The sequence below is a fragment of the Synchiropus splendidus genome, chromosome 16, assembly GCF_027744825.2.
Source record: "Synchiropus splendidus isolate RoL2022-P1 chromosome 16, RoL_Sspl_1.0, whole genome shotgun sequence".
NCBI lineage: Eukaryota > Metazoa > Chordata > Actinopteri > Syngnathiformes > Callionymidae > Synchiropus > Synchiropus splendidus.
This window is the reverse complement of record NC_071349.1, coordinates 13,903,402-13,925,631: the sequence shown is the minus strand read 5'-3', so window position 1 is coordinate 13,925,631 and position 22,230 is coordinate 13,903,402. Positions and strand designations below refer to the sequence as shown.

The window sequence follows — 22,230 nt, the reverse complement described above, 5'->3', positions numbered from 1 at the left end:
TCACGACAGCAAGGCGTGCTTCCGGATTTCATAATAAAATGCAGACATAAGGAAGATAATTTACATTTCTATAAAATATCATGACGTGACTTGAGTTTAAATCGCGGTGGTTAAACTATACGATTGGAAAACATATAAACCCGCTTGCTTGTTGGTGGTAAACCAAATAAAATTGATAAATAAATAAACGTTTTTGTTTTTATAAATCGAAAGTTTTCTTTCCCCGGAAGTGACAACGGAATCTAATTCCTTACGCGTCACACTTGAAAGAAAAAATGCTGTTAAAATTCAACATATACGCATTAATCATTACTATCATTCAGTTAGTGGTGAATTAAAAAGACGTCATATTTAAACGATAATAAATGATAAGCATCAGAGTAACTATAGATTTAACTAATAATCCTCACACACATTTTAAATTCTAGGCATGAAAATATACTTTATTTCTGTGTTTAAAACATACAACATAATGTACACATCTGTGTTCAAGTAACGGCACATATTTGTAAGACATGTAAAACAGCAGTATTGATTTAAATGGATTGTTTCAGGAAGTTGACAGGAAGCCACATGTTTGTTGAAGTCCATTAGGAAATCAATGCCTGGAAACTTGAATTAGTACAATTTTTAAAAAAAATCCGGAAATGTTTTCACATTCATAAGGTTTATAAAACATAATTCCCATCACAAAGTCATAAAAGCGATCCATAGTTTTCTTCAGATAAAAGAGTTGGTTTGCAGAAGCTGCAACAAGACACTGCAGGTAGTTCTGAAATGTTGGATCACCAGGGCGGCTTCTTTCAAGAGATTCCAGGAATGCACAGCAGAAATGACACCACAGGTTACCAGACCAGCGCCCCCTATTTTTGGAGGATTAAACTAAAAGGAATACATGATTTGTAAAGGCAAGTATTTCCCCTTATCAGTCCATTTTTCCATTAAAAATAAAGTGATTCACTTGTTGTGTTTTTTATGCGGTAATTTGGTGAAGCTTCTTGACTTTGTTTCGAAGATGCCGCTTCCGCATGCGGATGATCCACTGCACAGTCAGTTTGGCAAAGTTTGCTGCTTTGAAAAGAGCCATGAAGACCCCACAGAGAATCGCAATAGAACTCCAGGCATTCGCCGTCACAATCTGGAGCAGGAGAAACACAAACAGGTCACAACCAAAATCATCTCCAGATCAATTACAGGCAAACGTTTTAGGAAAATGGGTCACCAGTCGGCGTTCTTGCTGAAAAGGATCGCGCCACTCAAAAACAGCGAAGAACAGCTCATTCCCTTTTTCGTCATCGGGTCGGTTGTCGTTAAATTTCACCACAGCAGACTGGGAGACACAAGTGGCATTAAAAACTAGCTGGAAAAATAGTTCAGGAAGACAGTAAAAACACCTCTTGCCGAAACTCGATGTCGTCGAAGGTGTCGCTCGACGTCTTCACTAAAGACATCTTGACCCAGGTTCTGAAGCCTCCAGAGAAGGTCCACATGGAGTAATTTCTCTCACAGTTGCGCATGAACTCAGACGTATTAGAACTAGAGATCCAAGGTGACAGATATTATTACTATATAATGACTGCACTATAATAGCCAGATATAACACACTCTGGAGTGAAACAATTCTCTTAACTATTCAACTATAACTATATCAGCCCCAAATAGTTGAAATACTTCCCCCTTAACACTTTCGATTGATCATTTCACAATGTGTTTTCAGTAGGTCAAAAAAAACACAGGGATCAATGACGCTATCTCCAAGTCCGCTTGAGGCTGGTCGCAGTTTTTCTGCACTCACCTGTCGACCAAATCGCTAAACTTGGCGAAAAGCATGTAGGTGATGGCGCTGAAGTCTTCGTCCGTTTCGTTGTGACTGAACTGCAGGAAGACCAGCTCTTTGCTTCTGACATCAGAGGGCCCGCGGATCACCAGGGCTTTTTTCTGCAACGTTTCATTTCACAGTCAAGATGCGCCTTTATAGCGCAATTTGCCAAAGATTCATGACTGACCTCTGTCTGGTTGGTGAAGGGCCCGATGTAGGACACCTCCTCAATAACACAGTCTCCCTTCTGGGGGGTCCCAGGATTCACCAGTGGCGGAATGTTGCCGTGGTAGTAATGATTGCAGCTCAGCAGCTTCGCCTTGCCAGGATACAGAGCGATACCTGCTCCAACAAAACAACCTCAAATTTGGACGACCGAACATCTCAATTGTGAGTGTTTAGCAGAGATAGCTTATCTCAGACAAGCACATGGCAAGTTCAGTTTCACGGGCTGAATTATTTACACCCACCTGGAGGAGAGAACTGGACAACCTCTTTGTAGGTCACAGACATGACGGGGTGGTTGAGTTTGTCCATGAAGTCGGTGATGGTCTGGTAGGCCAGGAAGGCTGCCACTGTGGTGAGCAGCAGGTAGACGAAGATGAGCAGCACCGTGAAGAAATTCTTCAGGCATGTTTTGCTAAATCTCATCGACTGATTCCCCTCTCTGAAGTAATCATCTGAATGGAGCAAGTAATACATGTAATTACATCGTTGAATGATGATGCCACCAAATATTGTGCGTCACGCTGTCTTCACCTGGTGAACCGTTCTCGTTTGGCTCTTCAAAATCTTCAAGTTCATCAGTGGGATCCCCAAAAAGATCTGGAGGGAGTATGTTTTGTTCATAGTCATCATCATCGTCGAACTGCAAAAGCAGACACAGTTACGACCAGAAATATGGGAGAAGGAAACACATTTGTTTGATGCTGAGCCAGTGAACACACGGCTTAAAAACATCGTGACAGCACGGCATGTTTGTTGTTGCAGTAATTTGGCAAATATTATCACGTCTGAGTCAATAAAGCCAGGGACTTTAAATTGCATCACTGACAATAATATCATTTAATAAGCAAAGGGTTTACTTTCAGGATTCAGTGCGGGCTTCCCTCTTCGAAAACACGCGGCCCACACCATGTGTCAACATGCAGTAGATTGCACTACATTATGAGATATAAACAATACAACTAACCTCAAGATAGATACTTTACTGATCTCCCAGGGAGTAATTCAAGGCACTGATGTCGATGTTTTAATTGACATATAATTAGATAAAGTAAAGCTACAGATAAAGGTGATATCAAATCTGCAATCTAATAAGTGAAATAACTAGTGCTATTTTGGATTCATATTTCTGTCTTCACTCTATGATGTAAACAATAACTTTATTCCATGAGCAGACGAACACACTGATTTGCTGCACCGAACAGTAATTATTTTACATAAATGACCGTCAATATTTACTAGATGACTAGACAAATACCGTTGGTTTTTCTTTGAAACGAACTATTAATGTGCGCGTTTTGAGGAAGGCAGATCCAACAGCGACAGTGGGTAACACAGAAAACGCGAACTCAGCGATTTCCACGAAGAGATCACATGATATTATGGAACTTCCACTTTCCCTCGATAGATTTTGAATCGTTTTAAACCTATACTTTTACAGAAGTTGGGGGAAAAACGTTCAGGCAGGAAGTGGGCACCTACCACTTGGTATGAAGTGTCCTTCCCGAGCATTCCTCTTCCGTCACTGCCCACAAGACTCTCCAAGTTTCAAACTGATAAACGGGCTTCTCCTGATAAATGATACATTTTAAGGTGCGATAACTACGCTGCGGGTGTCACTACAACACAAGACTCATACTAGTGAAGCCATGAAGCAGAGATAAAGGCCCTTCCCCTGATAGCGACTCGTCTCATCGATTCCTTCCCCCTGTTGTTCCCAAATGCTGCCTTCAAGTGCGCGTCGGAAACAGGAACGCTGCGTCGTTACGCTGTACTTCTGCGTTGATATAAAATGACTAATCCACATGAGAGAAGTGAAATTGCTCCCATGTCATTTCCCCTGTAAAATGTATTTATTTGTAACCTTTTGTTTTTCTTGTTGAAAAGCTTGCTACAATAATTTTGGGAGCGATCTGCATCACTATATGGATCCAGATTTTTAGGACTGTGATGTCAATTTGGGTTAGAACCTGTAAAGTGCTTGTTTAATTTGGGTTTGTTTAATCCAGCCTGGATCAAATGTGCAATATCCTATTAATGTCCTGTTGATGATCATTCTTCCTTCAAAGGTCCATCTTGGTAAATCTTTTAACTAAATTCATTTCCTCAGTTTTCCATCTGTATCAATTCCGTTAGAGGACCTTGTCGAATGTTATTGTTTTATTGTACTTTCTTTGTTATGATGACAAACATTTGAATGAAACAAAATATTTTCATCAGATAAGATACGTTCCCTTCTAGCTGGGTGCAGTAGCCCCGGTCAAAGGTCGCAGCGGCAGGGTTTATTGCCAGATAATATTGAGATATGTACATGAGCCCGGAGAAGGTGCTGCATTTTCGATGAGAGTCTGTTCAGACAGAACACTTGTCTTTTGGGGAACAACCACCAGCCAAGATGCCCAAAAAGGTAGGTGGCAACACAACACATTCAGCAACACAGAGGGCACGATCATAAATATGTACTTTATTCTACCAGTAGTGAACATTTTGGGATTTATTGAAGCAGGAAAAGTGTGCCTTTTTGTCGGCAATATGGAATAGATGTCTGTTAAATGATCAAATGTAATTTTTAGGATTTAAACTGTGTGTGGTTAATGACAAACAAACAAAAAAATGTTTGTGACTTACATTCGGTACATTTTTTAAAAGTCATGCCAGTAACACCAACTATTGTTATCACAGTGACACACTGTTAACAAGTATAGATGTAAAATGTATTACAATGTAATATCAAATTCTACTCAGAATCTAAATTAAACATTTTCAGAAAATTATCTCTGAATGTTTTTATTAAAAAATACAAAGCAAACAAAAAAAAAGTTTGACAGCAATTGCATTATTATTGTTGAACAATGATTGTTTGCAAACATTTCCCTTGACAATCATGTAAAACTGTCCTTAATCTAGTGAAGTCCAGATGACATCAATGAAATAGAACATATTTCTGTAATAAATAATTGAACTTGTTGGAAATGACTTGTTTTCATACATCGCTTTTTAAAACCTTCTGCCGTCAGTGTTGTTTTTTTCACTCTAAGAGTATCTGAAACACTTTTGTAATGAGGGGAGTTTTCCTCCTTTCTCTCGCAGGTCAGTGTCAAGGTCAACACCATGGACGCCGAGCTGGAGTTCTCCGTCCGTCCGAACACCAGCGGCAAGCAGCTTTTTGACATGGTGTGTTTGACTGGAGCTGTGTGTGTTGGTTTGTCAGTATTCAGGTGACATGTGAGCCATCTCTGTCAAACCACTTCCAAGCATTCAGGTGTTGGACTTTTCCCTTGTTGCATAAATCGCAACATTTATTTCCCGGCTAGGGAGCTTATAATCGGGAGTTTCCCTGTGCTTGTTACTGTAAACTATTTAGAATCAAGTCTCAGGGCGGGATCACCTTTTATCTCAGTTCAAGGTTTGGTTTCACTATAAGGTAGGTAGGTAGGTAACTTTATTGTCAAATATGCTACAGTACAAGACATATAGCATGGATGAAATATCTGTTTATATTTAAAAGATAAAGTGACCGACGTTGCCGTCTTTCTTGAAACTCAGAGTTGCTCTTAGGCGAAGAGAAGTTTCGTGTCTTGTCCTTCAAAATAATGATCCGCCTTCACCAAGTTCAATCCATTGCTTCTTGATTCAGGTCACCGGGATGATCGGACTCCGCGAGTTTTGGTACTTCGGGCTTCAGTTTGTGGACACCAAAGGTTCAGTGTCATGGCTGAAACCAGAAAAGAAGGTGAGGACAAACCAGAAAGGAGGGGGGTCGAGGATGAGGAGGAGGAGGAAAAGAAACTACAGAAAGGAACACACAAAACCACAATAAATAAATAAAAAAAACATTGAATTGTGAGGAAACTTACCTGTTGTCCATGATGTCACTGTGGTATGAAAAAACTGTAAAAACAATTATTTAAATTATACAATTATTTCTGAAAAAAAAACTTTTAATAATGACAGGGGTAATTTTAATATGGAAATGAATGAAACTGTGGTGAAAAAAAGAGAATTCTGAATGAATATGCTCAGTGCTTTTTATTAAAATTGACTAAAGGTGTAAGGTTTATATCTAAAATGACATTGAAATACGTAATTCATAACACTTCAGTTCACAGTTTCCTTCCTTTTGAATACATTTTGACTTCATCTCTCTGCCATCTTCAGATCATGGCTCAGGACGTGAAGAGGGAGACTCCGTTGCAGTTCAAGCTCCGGATCAAGTTCTACCCGGAGGACTTGGGTGAAGAGCTGATCCAGGACGTCACGCGGCGACTCTTTTTCCTCCAGGTGAAGGAGGACATCATGGGGGCAGCGATCCACTGTCCTCCTCAGACTGCAGTGCTGCTCTCCTCCTACGTCGTCCAGGCTAAGTTCGGAGACTATAACCCGTCCGTGCACCGACAGGGTTACTTGTCCTTGGAACGTCTGCTGCCCAGAGTGTGAGTGATGGACACTTGAAAGCTCAGCAGGTGTTTGAATGAAGACCTTTTCAGAATCCTGGAGCAACAGTCGCTGGACGAGTTGGAGGATCAGATCCGGACCCAGCATCAGCAGCACAAGTCCATGATGAAGTGAGTTATGTTTCTTTTCTAAAATTGGTGAGATAAAGCTGCTTGTTTTTGAAGTCACTCTCCATTCATTCAGAGAGGAGGCCATGGTGGAGTACCTCAAGGTCGCACAGGAACTGGAGATGTTCGGCGTAATTTATTTTGAGATCCAAAATAAAAATGGCACTGACATGTGGCTGGGAGTCGACGCCCATGGAGTAAAAATCTCCCTGAAGGACGACAGGTAGGAGTCATCGATCGAGTTTTATTTTTCGACTGTCACATGGAGATTAGGCAGTAAACACAAATGATTCAACAAGAAGAACTGGCTGAGCAAAGGAGCTGTAATAAAATCACACGACAGTGGAGGGAGGGAACTCAACACACGTGTAAGCTGCTCGGGAGGGACAGGCAATTGGGAGAAGAATAAACAAGTTACAAAATAAAGCCATAAAGTTACGAAAAACGTGGGATGAAGTCGATGCATTTTCAAGGTCTGTCACCACCTGAGCACAGGATTCACTCATTCAGTGATCCTCCATTCTTGCAGGCTGAAGCCAAAGATCCAATTCCACTGGAATGAGATCAAAAACATTGTGTACGATGAGAAAAAGTGGGTCGTCAAACCTGTGGACCGGAAGTGGCCAGTAAGTATCTCGGCAACCAGGACATTAAAACATCAATCATGAGGACTTTAACCCCTGGAATTTGTGCTGCAGCCCGAAAAAAAAATTCTAAATAAGCAGTCTTAAATGTAAATGCAGTATTAGTACAGTAGATGGAGAATAACAACACACCAAATGGCAAAAAATAGTCCTCAATTAAACAATAATAAACAAGCATTAAAATGGTAGCAAATTGAATTCCCAAAATAAATAAATAAACCCTAAAAAACACTATTTGACTATCTTTTTTTCTTTCAAAGGAATTCATATTCACTGCCACCCCGCTCTCAGACAGCAAGTCCATCATCTACTGGTGCACGGGCAACCAAGAGCAGTACATGCAGCGCCGCAGAGCCGACCCCATCGAGGTCCAACAGATGAAAGCTCAGGCCCAGCAGGAGGCACTGCAGAGGAGGCTGGAGAGGTGGGTGTTTTTAATCACACTCCAACGGTTAGACCTGAATGTTCTTGTCCTGCAGGGAACGACTGGATGTTGAGAGGAGGCGCAGGGAGGACATGGAGAAGGAGAAGGAGGAGATGGAGCGGCAGAGGGACGAGCTGATGTTGAAGCTCATGCAGTATGAGAAGGACAGAGCGGCTGCAGAGAGAGGTGATAGGAAGGGAAAAAAATCATTCAGCATGTTCTATAAAAAAAGAAAAACACCTTTACTTTCCTATTATTGTGTAGAAAAGCAGGATTTGATGGCTCAGAACGCTCAGCTATTGAAGTCGACTCAAAACAGATCCATCCAGGTGAATGAGGCGGAGCTTCCTCGTGATCACAAACCACCTGTCGCAGACAAGAAACCCATCATTGAAAAAACAGATAAACCTGCTTCAAGAACACTGGAGGAGACGCCTGTGGAAGTTGAACCAGCACCGGTCAATGATCAACCTGTCCAGACCGTCCTGCTCTGTGAGACAGCAGAGAACCTGGTGGGGAACAAAGAGGACCATGGTTCTGCTCCAAAGAGGCAGCTGTCACGGGCCAGACCTGCACCGGTGGTGAGGAAGAATCGAGCTGAGGAAGAGAAGCAAAAGAAGGCACAGACTCAGCAGAAGGTCCAGACGAGGACACTTCAAAAGGACCTTTTCACCGACCCGAAGGTTTTCCAGAAGATTGATGCATACGTTATCAAAGTCGGTACAGAGGTGAGTCATGTCTCCATCTGTGGGACAAGGGAAGATGGCCACATCTGGAACTGAACTCTCTAAATGTGGTTCTGTGTGTGTGTGTGTGTGCGCCACAGCTCTATAAAAAACGGGTCCATGACGTGAAGACCGTGGTGCAGAACATCACACTGGGAGCCAGGACTGACCTGGAGAAAATCCGAGCCATTTTTGTTTGGCTTTGTCACTTTGTCGGTGAGTTTCCATGATTCTTTATAGATATTAAACATGAAGCCTGTGTATCTGAATTGTTCGGACCTTATCGTCGACCCCAAGCTTACGATGTGAGCGGGTATCTTGGCTACTCGAAGAAGCTGAGCTCCACGGAGGACGTGATGGTGACGGGCCGTGCAGTTTGTTCCGGGTACGCTGCCGTTTGTAAAGACATGTGCAGGTAGGTGGGACTGAGCTCCGCCATGGAGCCAATGTTGACTTGACATTAAACAGGTAATGAAATGTTGCTGGTGATCTGCAGCTACAAGGTTTTAAAAGAGTCAATTTTCATTTGCACGGCTTCCCACTGCTGTGTTTAATATATAAGAGTAGGTTTGAACACAATAATAAATCAAATTTAAAGTGACTATGGTCTCAAAGTGCATGTTTTCCTCGCATTGCCTCTTCTTCACGTCTCTGAAATGTCTTTTAGAGGAACTTGAAAGTAGCGTTACTGCCATCTGCTGTCCGTTTGGATCATTACATTTAGAATGTTTAACAAGGATATGCGTGTAGGACAATCATAATCATAATCTGTATTTCACCTCACACAAATGACTATGCATGTGTGTTACAGAGTAGTCGGCATCCAATGTGAGGAAGTTTCGGGACACAGCAAGGGCAGCGGGTACCGCCAGGGCCAGAGCTTTGCCAACATGAAATCTGACCACATGTGGAACGCTGTGCTGCTGGGGGGAGAGTGGTTCCTCTTGGATGCGTGTTGGGGAGCAGGGAATGTTGACATGGAGAAGAAAAGGTTCACCAGAAGGTTTGTGGACGCTCCTACATCAATGGCCTTGTGGTTATTACAGATTTTTTTTCCCCCTTGAAAGGTTCAAGGAATTTTATTTCCTCACCGATCCGGACGCATTTATCGACACTCATTTTCCGGATGAGCGGAAATGGCAGCTGCTGGACCCCCCCATCTCCCTGGAGGACTTTGAGAAAAGGGTGCACAGGACCGCTGACTTCTTCAGCCTGGGACTTGAGCTGATTCATCCTCATCAGTGCCACGTCTTCACATGTCAGTAGTGCTTTGGAGGATGATGTTACCAGACAAACAAAATGATTTTTCTTCTCAACCTGTACAGATGGCGGCGAGGCAGACATTTCCATTGGTTTCTCCATGCCTTTATCCTTCACCTACAGGATCTCGCCGCAGGAGGGGTTCCAAAACTCGGGGCTCGTGAGGCGGAAGAGCAACACCTCCTCTGGGTTCCTCACTGTCTCACATAACAAGATGCATCTGCGCGTGGTGCCGCCCGCGAGGGGCAAATATGACGTGCAGATATATGCCAAACTTGGACTTGATGCAAAGAGTTTGGATTTGGTTTGCTCCTTTATCGTGGAGTGTATGACTCCCACCAGCATGGAGACCATCCCTGAGAACCCCTTTATCACTTGGGGTCTCAGGACAAACGCAGAATCCCTCGGGGTGACAAGCAGCAGCCTGCAAGGTTACATGGTGGAAGTGGAGGACAGTAACCTCCAGATAAGCTTGAGGACTTCTAGGCCTCTTTCGATGGTTTGCGAGCTGGTCCATCCTGGTCTGCAGGCCTCTGTCACCAAACGCTGCTTGGTAACTCAAATCCAACCAGACCTGCTGACCTGCAACATCCTTTTCCCATCACATGGCTTTTACCGACTCTCAGTCTTTGTTGGGGACTTTGAGAAAAAAGGATTGCAACTCAAAAACGCAGCTAACTTCCTTATACGTAGCAGGGGACGGGTCGCCGGGGCAGACGAGCTCTTCCCCTCAAAACTGAGCACCACATGTGGCCCTGGTTCCAGCACACTGGAGGCAGGTTTGTCCAATTTCAGTCACACCACGCCGTTCATTAACACACAGCAGGGCAAGTGCAGTATCACCTTCCACAACCAGCGCAACCTGGACATTCTGGCTAAGATCAAGAGTGATGAGGAGAAGCCTGCAGCCATCCCGCTCTCACGGTACGTCTTCTACGCTTACAAAGAGCAAAAGGTGACGCTGAACATCCAGCTGCCGGAGGCGGGGGTGTACTGTCTCGGTCTGTACGCCAAGACCAAGTCTGAAAATCAGTACAGCCACAAGTGTGACTACGTCCTGAAGAACAACTGCAACCAGCTGGGCCTTCCCTTCCCCACCGTCTACGCCGGCTGGAAGAAGGACTGTGAGCTCCTGGAGCCCCTGGTGGGCCAGCTGGACTGCAACTCCATGATCCGCTTCAGGGTCAGAGTCCCAGGTGCGCTGGAGGTGGGCGTCTTTGGAGAAACCTACGTGAGCTTAAAGCGGAACAACACCGGAGTGTGGGAGGGGGACGTGTCCAGCGGCAACGGGGTCAAACAACTGAGTCTGGCAGCATCCTGGGATCAGTCCAGCTCCAAGAAATACCTACTGGTATTTGATGTGAAGAGCTGAAAAGTGAAAAATAAATTAATAAATAAGGGGAACGGATGGAGGTATGTGCAATAATAATACGAATAATAAGAATAATCATAATAGTAATAATGTTGACGTTGCCTATTTTGTTGTTCTCCGTAGTTTTTTAAACATTGTTTACAGTAATTTTTTTATACATTTTTGTTGATCTGACTTTAATTTATAAATATATGTCTCACAGTGTAATTGGATTGTCTTTTTGGCTTATTCGTTTTCATAAAAAGTTGATTCACTTTATTTTATCTTGTGTTTTATTTTCTTTTTGATGTTCCTTAAAGCACTTTCAATTCAGAGTTATCTATATTAACCATTATGCAAGTGGCAATGATAAAACATTTTCAGCACATAATAGTGTTAATTGACTGACTGTATTACAGTCATGTTTGGTGGAATAAGTGTCATGTTTAGCCCAAAAAAATGTTGATATTTTGCTTTGTCGAAGTTTTGTGTTCATGTTGTACCAAATAAAAATAATTTTCCCCAATTAAATTATCACAATTGTGCACTTGCACGTTTGTACGCTAAAATTAAAAAATAATTCATTAATTTCATGTTCAAATACGCCAAAAAAAACGGTGATAAATATAAGTGTATTATTCGTCTTCATCTTCGTATTCGACATCCAGCAAATGCAATGAATGAAATCAACCTCATGACGGCGACATTTATCACGAAATTTAGAATAACACTTATCGTCTTTTTAGTTAGGATTTGTCCATGTATTTAAAGGAACAATTGCTTTGGGAAAAATATTTTTCGAACAGACAAAAACAAAACAAAGCTATTGAATTTGTATTGAAGCGAGTCGTCGACGTAAATTTCCGATGGCACTGAACGCACCACCAGATCAGGAAGTGAAGAAGTAAAGGAGCTGTTTTCAAAGTCCTCCTCTGCCATGGCAACACTAACATTCCAAGTTTTCCTTTTTGTTCTTGTGTCTATGTGTTTTGGAGAAGATGTTAATTTTCGACGTAAATCTGAGACTAAACCAGTTCGTCTGTTCATGGAGGAGGAGTTGTCCAACTACGACGGCAGCGAGGTAAAGTCCTCCATCCACAGCCGAGTGTGTGTGTGCATCCATGCGTGTCATGTATCACTGCTCTGTCCTTTGTGTACAGGAAGGGCTTCCTATTTATATGGCGATAAAAGGGGTTGTTTTCGATGTGACCAAAGGAAAAGGTAACTTCAACGTAAATTGAATGTGTTTATCGTTAAGCAAATATCACTGATTTGTGGCAAAGCTTGACTTAAACTTCAAAATAAAAGTTTGTAAATAGCGCTGCATTTTTTAATATATATTTTGCTCTAAATATTTCAGTGTTTTATGGCAAAGATGCACCGTACAATGCTCTGGTGGGAAAGGACTCCACCCGAGCGGTAGCCAAGATGTCCCTGGACCCAGAAGACCTCACGTCAGATACAGTGAGTCCTATTATTATGCAGTAATGCACCATATTAAAATGCATTTTGATTGCATGAGCATTGATACTTTCTTCCGTCTTTGTAATGCAGACGGGGCTCAGTGAGGAGCAGCTGAAGTCTTTGGACACTATTTTTGAAGAGACATACAAAGCCAAGTACCCGATCGTGGGCTACACCGCGTCACGCATCCTCAACCAGGACGGGAGTCCCAACCCAGACTTTCAGCCGGAAGACCAACCTCATTTTCAAATCAAAGATGAGTTTTAGCTCATTTGTTTTAGGCGACTGTAGTTTCTTTCTGTTCATTTTCACTGTGATGAGTTTCCTTTTTGGTGAATAACAATATGCATTGTTTTTTGTTGAAACTAGACTGAAAAAATAAAAGATTTACCACCGCATTTCTGTGTTTATTACTTCTGAGAGACTCAACACGGGAAACCTCACCCGGCCCGGACACGGAAAGGATGCTGCCTCCGCGACCCGACCCCGGATAAGCGCCAGAAGAAGGTGAGGTGAAGGTACTTCTGAGAGAGCCTTCTGACACAGTAAAGCTGCTGTTACAAGTCCTCTACAGCCTCAGAAGTCGAGCTAAGAGGAACACTGGCGAGTAACTCTGTTTTCAAAGCTTCAGGGGATTAGGGATCAAGTTTCCATAGTTTCTCCACAGCAGTGGTTGAGTTGTCTGCAACTGTCTAAGGATATATGAGGATAAATACGCTCCGTTTGCCACTCAAAAGTATGGAGGATGAAGAGGAAACACAAATGTGTTCGTTTCTTTCAGAACTTCTACGTCCTGTTTACGTTCAGGGAAGCCATTCTGGATTGTGTAAGGGAGGCCGGGGGGGCCGTGTGTGGAGTGGGGGCCGGGGGTGTAACTTGGAATTCCCCAAGCACGACTGCAACACAAGAACACAGTCTAGGTTTCTGTGAATAGGCTGCTGCCCCCACAACCCAGACGTATGGGGGATAAATATTAGCGCCTCGACTGATCAAAACAACCTTCCAGAACCAAGAAGCAGCATGTTTTCGTGTAGAATATTTTGTACATTTTCAGTTGAGATTTGCTATTAAAATCAATATAATAAATGATTAGCAAAGTCAGAGTGTCACAAACCATTGTTTTCCTTCTTCTTTTCTATAGGTTTAACCCTAAATTGATCCTAGAAATCGATCATCTCTTCAGACCCAAAGCGGCACTCTTTTACATTTATAGCCGGTCTGCTCCGATCAAAGGTCATCCGTTCAGGGGCGTTCAGGTGCTGAGACAGGGGATTGTTCCGGGTGTGCCTCAGTGTCGGTGGGCGTCAGCGGCAAGCTGACATCTTCATGTGATAGTAACCAAGTAAACCGGCGACATCACCGCAGCGATCGGTTCAAAGGTCATCGAGCCCTGCCCTTGAGTTTGACGGCGGAGCCAGGATCTGTTATCAGGTGAAGGTTTCGCTGGAGGTTGGTCAGTGCAGCCTCGACCTGCCTGGGAAGCACTTTCTCTGCTGGAGCTCCTCTATCCACCACAGCCAAGATGCCCAAAACGGTAAGACCACTGGGAAAATACTGATTTAAAAGACGGCAGAAACACTCAAACTTCTCCAGTCATGATCCATATTGGGACATTTTGTGACAAAATCTCATTGTTTCTCATGAATAGATAAATCATAATTTTACTTAAGTACTTGCTGTGATTCGAATTTATGTCAGAGTTGCTTCCTGTGTTCGGACAATTCTTTAAGATGCCTGTCCTTCGTGATATTTACTCATTAACCAGATGTAGAGTTTGACCGAGGCTGGTCACATTCCTCTCAAAAATGTGTCACCGCATTCGTTTTGAGCAAATCACGAATTTGTGCTTGGTATCGATGACTTCGTTTTTAAATGTCAACACAGCGCGTGACTCAATATTTGATTTTAGTGTGACTCATTTCCCAGGAGAACAAAGGAGTCTTTTATATGGAACCTCAGGAGGGTGGTTTGTCCTCTGTCATGATTTTTTTATGCTTCATATAATCAATGTGGAAGGAAAAACACAAGGGAATCAACAGCTTTATGAAAGGCTGCGACAACAAGGGCGTCGCACAGAGGGTAGAGCAGAAGGTGACTTGACTCATAATCGCCAAGTGAGGGAAACAAAGTCCAACATATTTGCGTGTGCTATCCAAAATGATCTTTAAAAAACGGTCCCTTTCTATTTAGCAATCTATTGTAATAATAATTCAAAATAAAAAACATTATATTGAGGATATTTTTGAGCTACTCTAAAAAATACTTTCTATTCTAGTGAATCCGTTTTGTGCATATTACATTGACAGTTTATGTATTTTAGTCTCCTTGTAATAATTCCGTGAACTACAGGTGGAAAACAGTAGTTACCCGAATGTTACTTCGATGAATACACACATAGCACGAGGATGACGTAAAATGGTTCAATATTCTTTCCAGCCATTATTCAGTAAGTATGTGAGTTACTTAACAGTTTTTTTTTGTCATTGCGTGACTTTTTTTAAAAAAAATAAAGTAGAAAAATCCAATGTCACATGTTTTAATGATATTAGAAGTAACCCAAACAGCGTATAACCTAAAGGACACATATACATTGTGTAAAATAAAAAATGATACTTTGATTAAAGTGATAGTGTAAGCTGATAGCTCAAGGCAGATGCTTTGCTCTGACAAGTTTTTGCGACTCTTATCTTTATGACTCTTGAATGTCACTTCTATAACACTTGTGTAACTGGTAGTTTGCCCTCACTGACCTACCAGCGGAACAGTATCACGCCTTTAACAAGTCCTTTTCACTGTTTTGCAAATATTTTTGACTTTGTTTAATAATTAAAAACGAGTGCTAATAGTGATTCAGAGTGCAGGTGACTCAGTCATTTGAATCTGCTGGCTCTTTGCAAAAAAAAAAAAGTCCAAAGTCTAATGTGATAGTGAGTGATTATAGTTTATGAACAATCTGAACGGCATATTTAAGCAACACCCTCACGTAACTAACCTTGGTATTTTACCTAATTAGTGTAAGAATGCAAACAAACTTTTGCATCAATATCTGGAGGGAGGGAGACTCTTAAACAATGCAGACTCCAAATACATTCATAATCTCAGACCACAGGGACAAAATAAAAACAACGCAACAATGTGACACAATGGTGACAAAGGTTATTTTTTATATCAACCTATAATTCTTAGAAAAAAAAAAACGCTTCTTGAGTGAGTTGTTTGTTGTATGTCTGTTACTTGCATGTGCCTGACGCCTTTGATTTCAAGAATTCAAGACAAGACAAGAGCATGATTTGTTGTGGATGTTATCGGCTCATCACTGTTCCCTGCAGGTTACCGTCCGCATCACCACCATGGATGCAGAACTGGACTTTTCCTTCCATCCAAACACCACAGGGAGGCAGCTCTTCGACCAGGTCAGCGGTACATTACATTTATTCGTAGTTCACAGACATCATTTCATTTCCTATTACTGGACACATAAAATTAAGACATGGCATCAACTAAATATATATAGTTTTTTTTTCATGTGTAAAATCACACAGATTCATGACAGAAGAAGAGCAAAAGTCAAAGCCATGAAATAATGGTTAACACCATCTGTGTGTGACGCCCTCTCTTCCAAGTGGCTTTTATCAGATAATTATCCAAACCTTTGACCGGGTCAGGAAGGCAGTCCCATGATAAGATTCCTGTTTATTTAACACACATCCAGCACTTTAATTACTAACCAGGCTGCAGTTTTTAGTTGTAAGAAGGGGAAGGATAAACCTGGCGCTACACCTTTTGAACCATAGGTGTGAGAAGAATGCATGGCAACAATAGGTTGAACGGAAGACACTTGTATGAGACTCAAATATCAAGCTTAGGTGTTGTAGTGTGGACATAACCGGCAACACTTTACTGCATATATAAAGTGCTCAACTATTTCGTTTAGTTTCCGCTGGTCATCCAATAAAGTTCAGTGGAAATGACCTCTTCAGTTCAGAACTGTTGGGTGAGTCAGATCTAAAGGGCCATGGTTTAGTTCTGGGTTTCGGTGGTCACATGATGAAACTTCATTTTTATAAGTCTTTACCAGGTGAAAGATGATTTGTTGGTTTGTCGCTCTGTGTTTGAAATAACGTTAACATAAAGTTATGGATGGATTTGGATGAAATATTCAGGAACAAATAACGCAATTTTAGGAGAGTTTTTTTCAAAGGATTCTTTTACTTTGGGATATAGTTTTGTGGGTGGAATGACGCTGCTTGATCAAGGTTTGCACTCTTTATGTAGCTTTTGAGTTTTTATTTAGTCTTTATTCTTATACAAATTGAAACAATTTCTTTCTTTTTATTAGGATTGTATTCATTTGCTCCAAATAAAATATGTATAATATGTATTCACCTGCTTCAGAGCGGTGAATTCTCACATAAAGTGGTAATAAAGCAATACTTTATTCACACTTATGGCCGAACTACAGAACCATGTCGCCTCCTGGTGCATATAAAAACAGCAAGCTTGCTGCAGACTCCGACACCCAACATCCGGATTGTTTTTACAATGTACTGATCGTAAATCTTAAAAGTCGAGGAAAGTAGGTGAGTGATCAATGATTGATTGACATTGATGTTGACTATAACTAATGGCTTTATGTTTTATGACTCCCAGATTGCTAATCGATTTCAAACCTCCTCCCTGATAATTGTTTTATTCCATCTGTCCACGTGTGGTTCAGGTTGCTCGGACCATCGGGCTGCGTGAGACTTGGTACTTCGGGCTTCAGTTCACTGACTCCAAAGGTGTTGTGACATGGCTGATCCCTGAAAAAAAGGTGACCCGTCTGTGTGTAAACCGTGTTGCAGTCCCACTCTGCCCCTCACCTGCTTCACTTGTGACCCAGCTTGTCTGCACCCTCACCCCGTCTCTCTGCTCAGGTCATGGCCCAGGACGTAAAGAAGGAGAATCCGTTGCAGTTCAGGTTCAGGGTTAAATTTTATCCGGAGGATGTTGGCGAAGAGCTGATCCAGGACATCACCCGCAAGCTCTTCTACCTTCAGGTGAAGGAAGCCATCATGGACGAGGACATATACTGTCCACCGGAGACCGCTGTGTTGTTGGCCTCCTACGCCATTCAGGTCAAGTACGGAGAGTACAGGAAATCTGATCACAATCGAGGCTACCTGTCCTCCGAACGCCTGCTGCCAAACAGGTAAAAACCTGCATTAACAATTGTTAACTTTAGTGGGAAATACTTTGGATTGTATAATTTAAACGTTGCATTGAATGTAAGCATTGATGCAGTATTTTATGAACATTTTAAACATTTTAACATTATTCTCTTTTATAAGGAAGAGACTCCGCAATATCATAAAAATGACTCAGACAATAAGAGGGAGAAGTAGGTTCCCAAAAAAATCCACTATTCTCAGGGAAAATAATCTATTTAATTGATGTGATCAAAAGGCTCTATATAATGAAAGCAAACAAAGTTTTTAAAAATGATGAAATTAAAGTGATGACTATCTGGAGCAAGAAACATAGGACAAGTTAAAAAAAACTATTATTACTATGATGTAAAACAATAGATAAGAAAGTGCAACATTCACAAAAACACAAATATTTAAAAATATTTCAATATTAGAATATGAAAATGAAGTTAAAACAGGTGTAATGAAGACGATGATGTATGACGGATATAAAAAATAATACATATATAAATTATAAATTAGCCAAGAGAAACACATGAGAGTTGTATAAACACACACAGATCTGCATCAGACGCGATGGTGTCCAGGTTAAGTCATTCTCATGATTGGAAGGCTTCACCGGTTCCTTTGATGTAACTGCCTGTGAGCTCTGTCCACCATCACCTGGAGATTCCAGGTATATCACTCCGCTCAAGGTCATCTGTTATTGACGTCGTGCAGCTGTTAAAGAGGGCTTCTTTTTGTTTAATGGCACTTGGACATGTCCCTACAAGGTGCAAGGTTCTCTCTGGAACCAGCTTATCTTGGTGAAGCTGCTGTTTATTCTGTTGGTTTTCTGTGGTCCAACATTGACACATCGATCCGTCAGCTCGGAATTACGACGGATTCCTCGGACTCACTTTCCAACCAAGTCTTGCAGATATCAGGAAGCACGTTTCACCAACAAGATTCTCAGGGATATCATGGTGGACAGCCATTTTTAGTCGTCTGAACCGAACTGATGAGATAAACAATTCTACACCTGCAGAATTCTACAGCAACACAAACTGACCAAGGATCAGTGGGAGGATCGGATCCAGGTGTGGCACGAGGAGCACAAGTACATGATAAAGTGAGTCACCTGCTGAATGAATGTCATGTTTTTGGTTTGAAAACGCGGCGAATCTTCTCACCTATAAACACCATAACTGTATACCATGATCAGGGAGGACGCCATGCTGGAGTACCTGAAGATTGCTCAGGACCTGGAGATGTACGGCGTCAACTACTTTGAAATCAAGAACAAAAAGGGCACGGACCTGTGGCTGGGAGTCGACGCTTTGGGGCTCAACATCTACGAGAAAAACGACAGGTTTGCTCTTTTGTTCATCTACTTGTGTCTCAACAGGAGGAACCTAAATGGCCGCAACTTAATGTGCAGTCACAGGTGAAAGCAAAACAGAGTCTGGATTCGTGGAACACAAAATGTTTTTGCCGGTGGTTTGGTAAAGATTAGAGTAAATACTGAGTCATCTGTGCAACGTGCATCATACTCAAAACACATGAATTGATATAAAATTACAATGAGTTATAAAATGTATTTCTTCCATATATAGCGAAAAAGTGAATGGACCATAACAACATCACAATGTTAATGTTTTGTCTCCCAGGCTGTCGCCAAAGATCGGATTTCCCTGGAGTGAGATCAGGAACATTTCTTTCAATGAGAAAAAGTTTGTCATCAAACCTATCGACAAAAAAGCCCCGGTGAGTTTGACTTGTTTGTGAAAGTAGCCATAATGCAGGGAAGCGCTTTTTTGATTTTGGATTTCCATTCAGGATTTCGTGTTCTATGCCCCGCGGCTGCGAGTCAACAAGCGCATCCTGCTGCTGTGCATAGGCAACCACGAGCTGTATGTCAACCGCCGCAGGGCCGACTCCATCGAGGTCCAGCAGATGAAAGCCCAGGCTAAAGAGGAGAAGCTGCAAAGGAAGCTGGAGAGGTGAGTCAAGGGAGTCAAGCTCATACTGAAAAGAACTGGATGTATTTCTCGCTTGTTTTCTGCAGAGAACAGCTTGATCGTGAAAAGCAGAGGAGGGAGAGAATCGAGAGGGAGAAGGAGGAGATGGAGCAGGAGAAGTACAAGCTGATGATGAGGCTTGATGAATATGAAGAGACAACCAAGAGAGCGGAGAGAGGTGAGAGCTTCTGGCTCAGAACTCAACACCTGTGGTCCACATTTGTCCATGTACAAACATAAAAAATGGCCTAGGATCCAATGGCATTGTGTCAGTCAGACTCTGATCAAATGGATGAGAAAAGTTGCACAAACGTTTGGTCTTTATTCTGTAATTCATCAGAAATATCCAATGAAAAGAATGTATCCAACAGAAGGGATGAATTGGTCACTGAATAATCTGAAAAAGCTTCTTCATATTCATCCTATTTTTCGTTCTAGAGGCATAACAAAACTTTCCAGTGTTGCAGTGCATTACGGTTCTTGTAGTGTGAGTGGAGGGAAAGTTTTTTTTATAGCGAATTTATGTACCATATTTAATAAAACCGTGGTCTGCGACATGGTAGTTCACGTTCACGTTCACCAGAGGGAGCTCTTTTGGCGCGCTGAAGCTTTCCAGCTCCTGTGTCATGACTTCACCTTGTGCACCCGGCAGAGCTTCAGGAGCAGCTCGATCGAGCGATGAGATTGGAGGAGGAGAGAAGAAGGGTGGAGGAGGAGGCTCGCCGGCTGGAGGCTGAGAGGATGGAGGCCATCATCGCGAAGGAAGAGCTGGCAAGGCAGGCGGAGGACCAGCTCAAGAGCCAGGAGCAGCTGGTGAGTAGAAGTGATGCTACTCCTTCTCTTCAATCTGTATTGGTGCTGAGTCGTCAAATAAAGGTCACAATCTGACTTCACAGTCAGGACTCTAGAAGCATGTTTTCTCCCTGCAGGCGGCAGAACTGGCCGAGTACACCACCAAGATCACCTTGCTGGAGGAAGCCAGGAGGATCAAAGAGGAAGAGGCTGTGACATGGCAGTCTAAGGTGGGTGTGTGTGACGCACTGCAACTGCATCAACCATGAGCATCAATAACACTGGCGGAACACTGACAGGCCCAGGAGGTGGAGGTCAGCCTCCTGAAGACAAAGGAAGAGCTTCAGCTTGTGAGGACCACAAGTGTAACCCGCGCCTCCTCCTCTTCCTCCTCCTCTTCGGAGAGCGACCACGAGCAGGAGCAAGAGCAGGAGAACAGCTCCTACAGTGCTGAGCTCCAAATCCCTGCCATCACCGTTCACAGATACGAAGAGGAGCGACACACTGAGGCCGGGAAGAACCAGCGTCTGCAGAAGCAGCTGCTGGTGAGTCCCACCTCTACCATCATTCGCTCATGTTAACTTCATCATCTTTTAAATAATAGTCTTTGCAGGATTACTGCCAAATTCAATGAGAAATGTTAGTTAAATTTCAGAGCACAATTCAGTCTTCCATGTTCTCGGTAAATGCCTTCATTTATTTTGTTCTTCCCAGACACTGAGTTCGGATCTGGAGCTTTCCCGGGATCAAACCATGAAGTCCCAATACGACCTGCTTCATGCCGAGAATGTGCGGCGCGGCCGGGACAAGTACAAGACCCTGCGTCAGATCCGCCAGGGCAACACCAAACAGAGGATTGACGAGTTCGAAGCCTTGTAAAAACCCCGGGATACAATATCAACAAGGAAACCACTGCCCTCGTGCCTGTAGAACATAAGTACAGCTGATATCTCAGAGCAAAACACAACATTTTTTTTCCACAAGTGTTAATGTATTGGTATTTAAACGTCTTTACTATACATGGCAACCAACCAGCAGTTGGCTTTTTACTGTAAGAACCATATAAAAGCGCATTGATTTAAAATAAAAATCGGTTTTTATCAATTGCCATGTATGGATTCAACCATTGCCATGATTATTTATGATCATTTCTGCTTCTGTTTATTCACATCAAAATAAAGATTACATTCCATCCGACTTTTTTAATGCCTTGCTCAGGGGTCACCAGGAACAGCTACCCAACAGGCGGCACTGTGTTAAGAGAGTTGTTTCACCACAGCAAGACAACCTCCTCCATCTTAACCTGTGACATCAGCATTCAACAATCATGCTTTGTCGCAAAAAAACACAGTCTTCAGGCGGTTATTTAATAAAACTACTAAATAAAATAATTTATTTAAAACGCTGAGAATTTTTAAAGTATAAAATACCAAGCCAATGTGCTTCAGTTGGATATTAATACCTCGTAAAACCAGCTTTTTACGTGTCTTTTTCAACTCATCGAAACACTCCTTTATTTCCACGCTCCACGCAAAACGGATATTACCTTCAATATTGACTTTGGAAAAAGACGGTATTCGTCAGGTTGCTAGACAACTTACGCAGCCAAAAGAGCCGGTTTGTTTAAACAGCCACTGGCTGAATGTTTGTGAATGAATCCATGAGCGATATTTGACGACGTTTCTTGCTGCTCGAACCTCGGGAGGATCTTCACGTTTGCTTTGTCTTCAAGGGGGAAAGGTGCGCGTTTTTTTTTCCCCCAGGAGGCTCCGTGG

At 42.4% G+C, this 22,230-nt stretch overlaps 4 protein-coding genes across 4 annotated transcripts; 3 read left to right on the top strand and 1 right to left on the bottom strand.

Annotated features, from left to right (window-relative positions):
• Positions 1 to 434: 434 nt before the first annotated feature.
• Positions 435 to 3,773, bottom strand: pacc1 (proton activated chloride channel 1). Its single transcript, XM_053845993.1, has 8 exons — positions 3,527 to 3,773; positions 2,579 to 2,687; positions 2,290 to 2,499; positions 2,007 to 2,161; positions 1,796 to 1,938; positions 1,395 to 1,536; positions 1,223 to 1,330; positions 435 to 1,138 (listed from the first exon to the last, which is right to left on the bottom strand). Exons 1-8 carry the CDS (start codon positions 3,554 to 3,556, stop codon positions 974 to 976), a joined length of 1,062 nt encoding a protein of 353 aa, XP_053701968.1. The 5' UTR covers positions 3,557 to 3,773; the 3' UTR covers positions 435 to 973.
• LOC128747072 (uncharacterized) lies at positions 3,322 to 11,031 on the top strand. Its single transcript, XM_053844620.1, has 15 exons — positions 3,322 to 3,339; positions 5,147 to 5,218; positions 5,682 to 5,777; positions 6,203 to 6,477; positions 6,532 to 6,609; positions 6,683 to 6,829; positions 7,136 to 7,232; positions 7,511 to 7,674; positions 7,730 to 7,860; positions 8,176 to 8,402; positions 8,501 to 8,615; positions 8,697 to 8,814; positions 9,211 to 9,402; positions 9,467 to 9,657; positions 9,725 to 11,031. The coding sequence occupies exons 2-15, from the start codon at positions 5,156 to 5,158 to the stop codon at positions 11,029 to 11,031; spliced, it is 3,201 nt and encodes a 1,066-aa protein (XP_053700595.1). The 5' UTR covers positions 3,322 to 3,339; positions 5,147 to 5,155.
• Positions 11,032 to 11,913: 882 nt separating this feature from the next.
• Positions 11,914 to 12,889, top strand: nenf (neudesin neurotrophic factor). The gene is made up of 4 exons (XM_053845627.1): positions 11,914 to 12,091; positions 12,171 to 12,231; positions 12,371 to 12,474; positions 12,565 to 12,889. The coding sequence occupies exons 1-4, from the start codon at positions 11,948 to 11,950 to the stop codon at positions 12,739 to 12,741; spliced, it is 486 nt and encodes a 161-aa protein (XP_053701602.1). The 5' UTR covers positions 11,914 to 11,947; the 3' UTR covers positions 12,742 to 12,889.
• A 1,022-nt stretch (positions 12,890 to 13,911) lies between these two features.
• LOC128747120 (ezrin-like) lies at positions 13,912 to 21,615 on the top strand. Its single transcript, XM_053844719.1, has 13 exons — positions 13,912 to 14,008; positions 15,804 to 15,887; positions 17,192 to 17,287; positions 17,391 to 17,665; positions 18,691 to 18,774; positions 18,868 to 19,014; positions 19,313 to 19,409; positions 19,482 to 19,645; positions 19,711 to 19,841; positions 20,316 to 20,476; positions 20,593 to 20,685; positions 20,755 to 21,000; positions 21,170 to 21,615. The coding sequence occupies exons 1-13, from the start codon at positions 13,997 to 13,999 to the stop codon at positions 21,332 to 21,334; spliced, it is 1,755 nt and encodes a 584-aa protein (XP_053700694.1). The 5' UTR covers positions 13,912 to 13,996; the 3' UTR covers positions 21,335 to 21,615.
• The last annotated feature ends 615 nt before the right edge of the window (positions 21,616 to 22,230 follow it).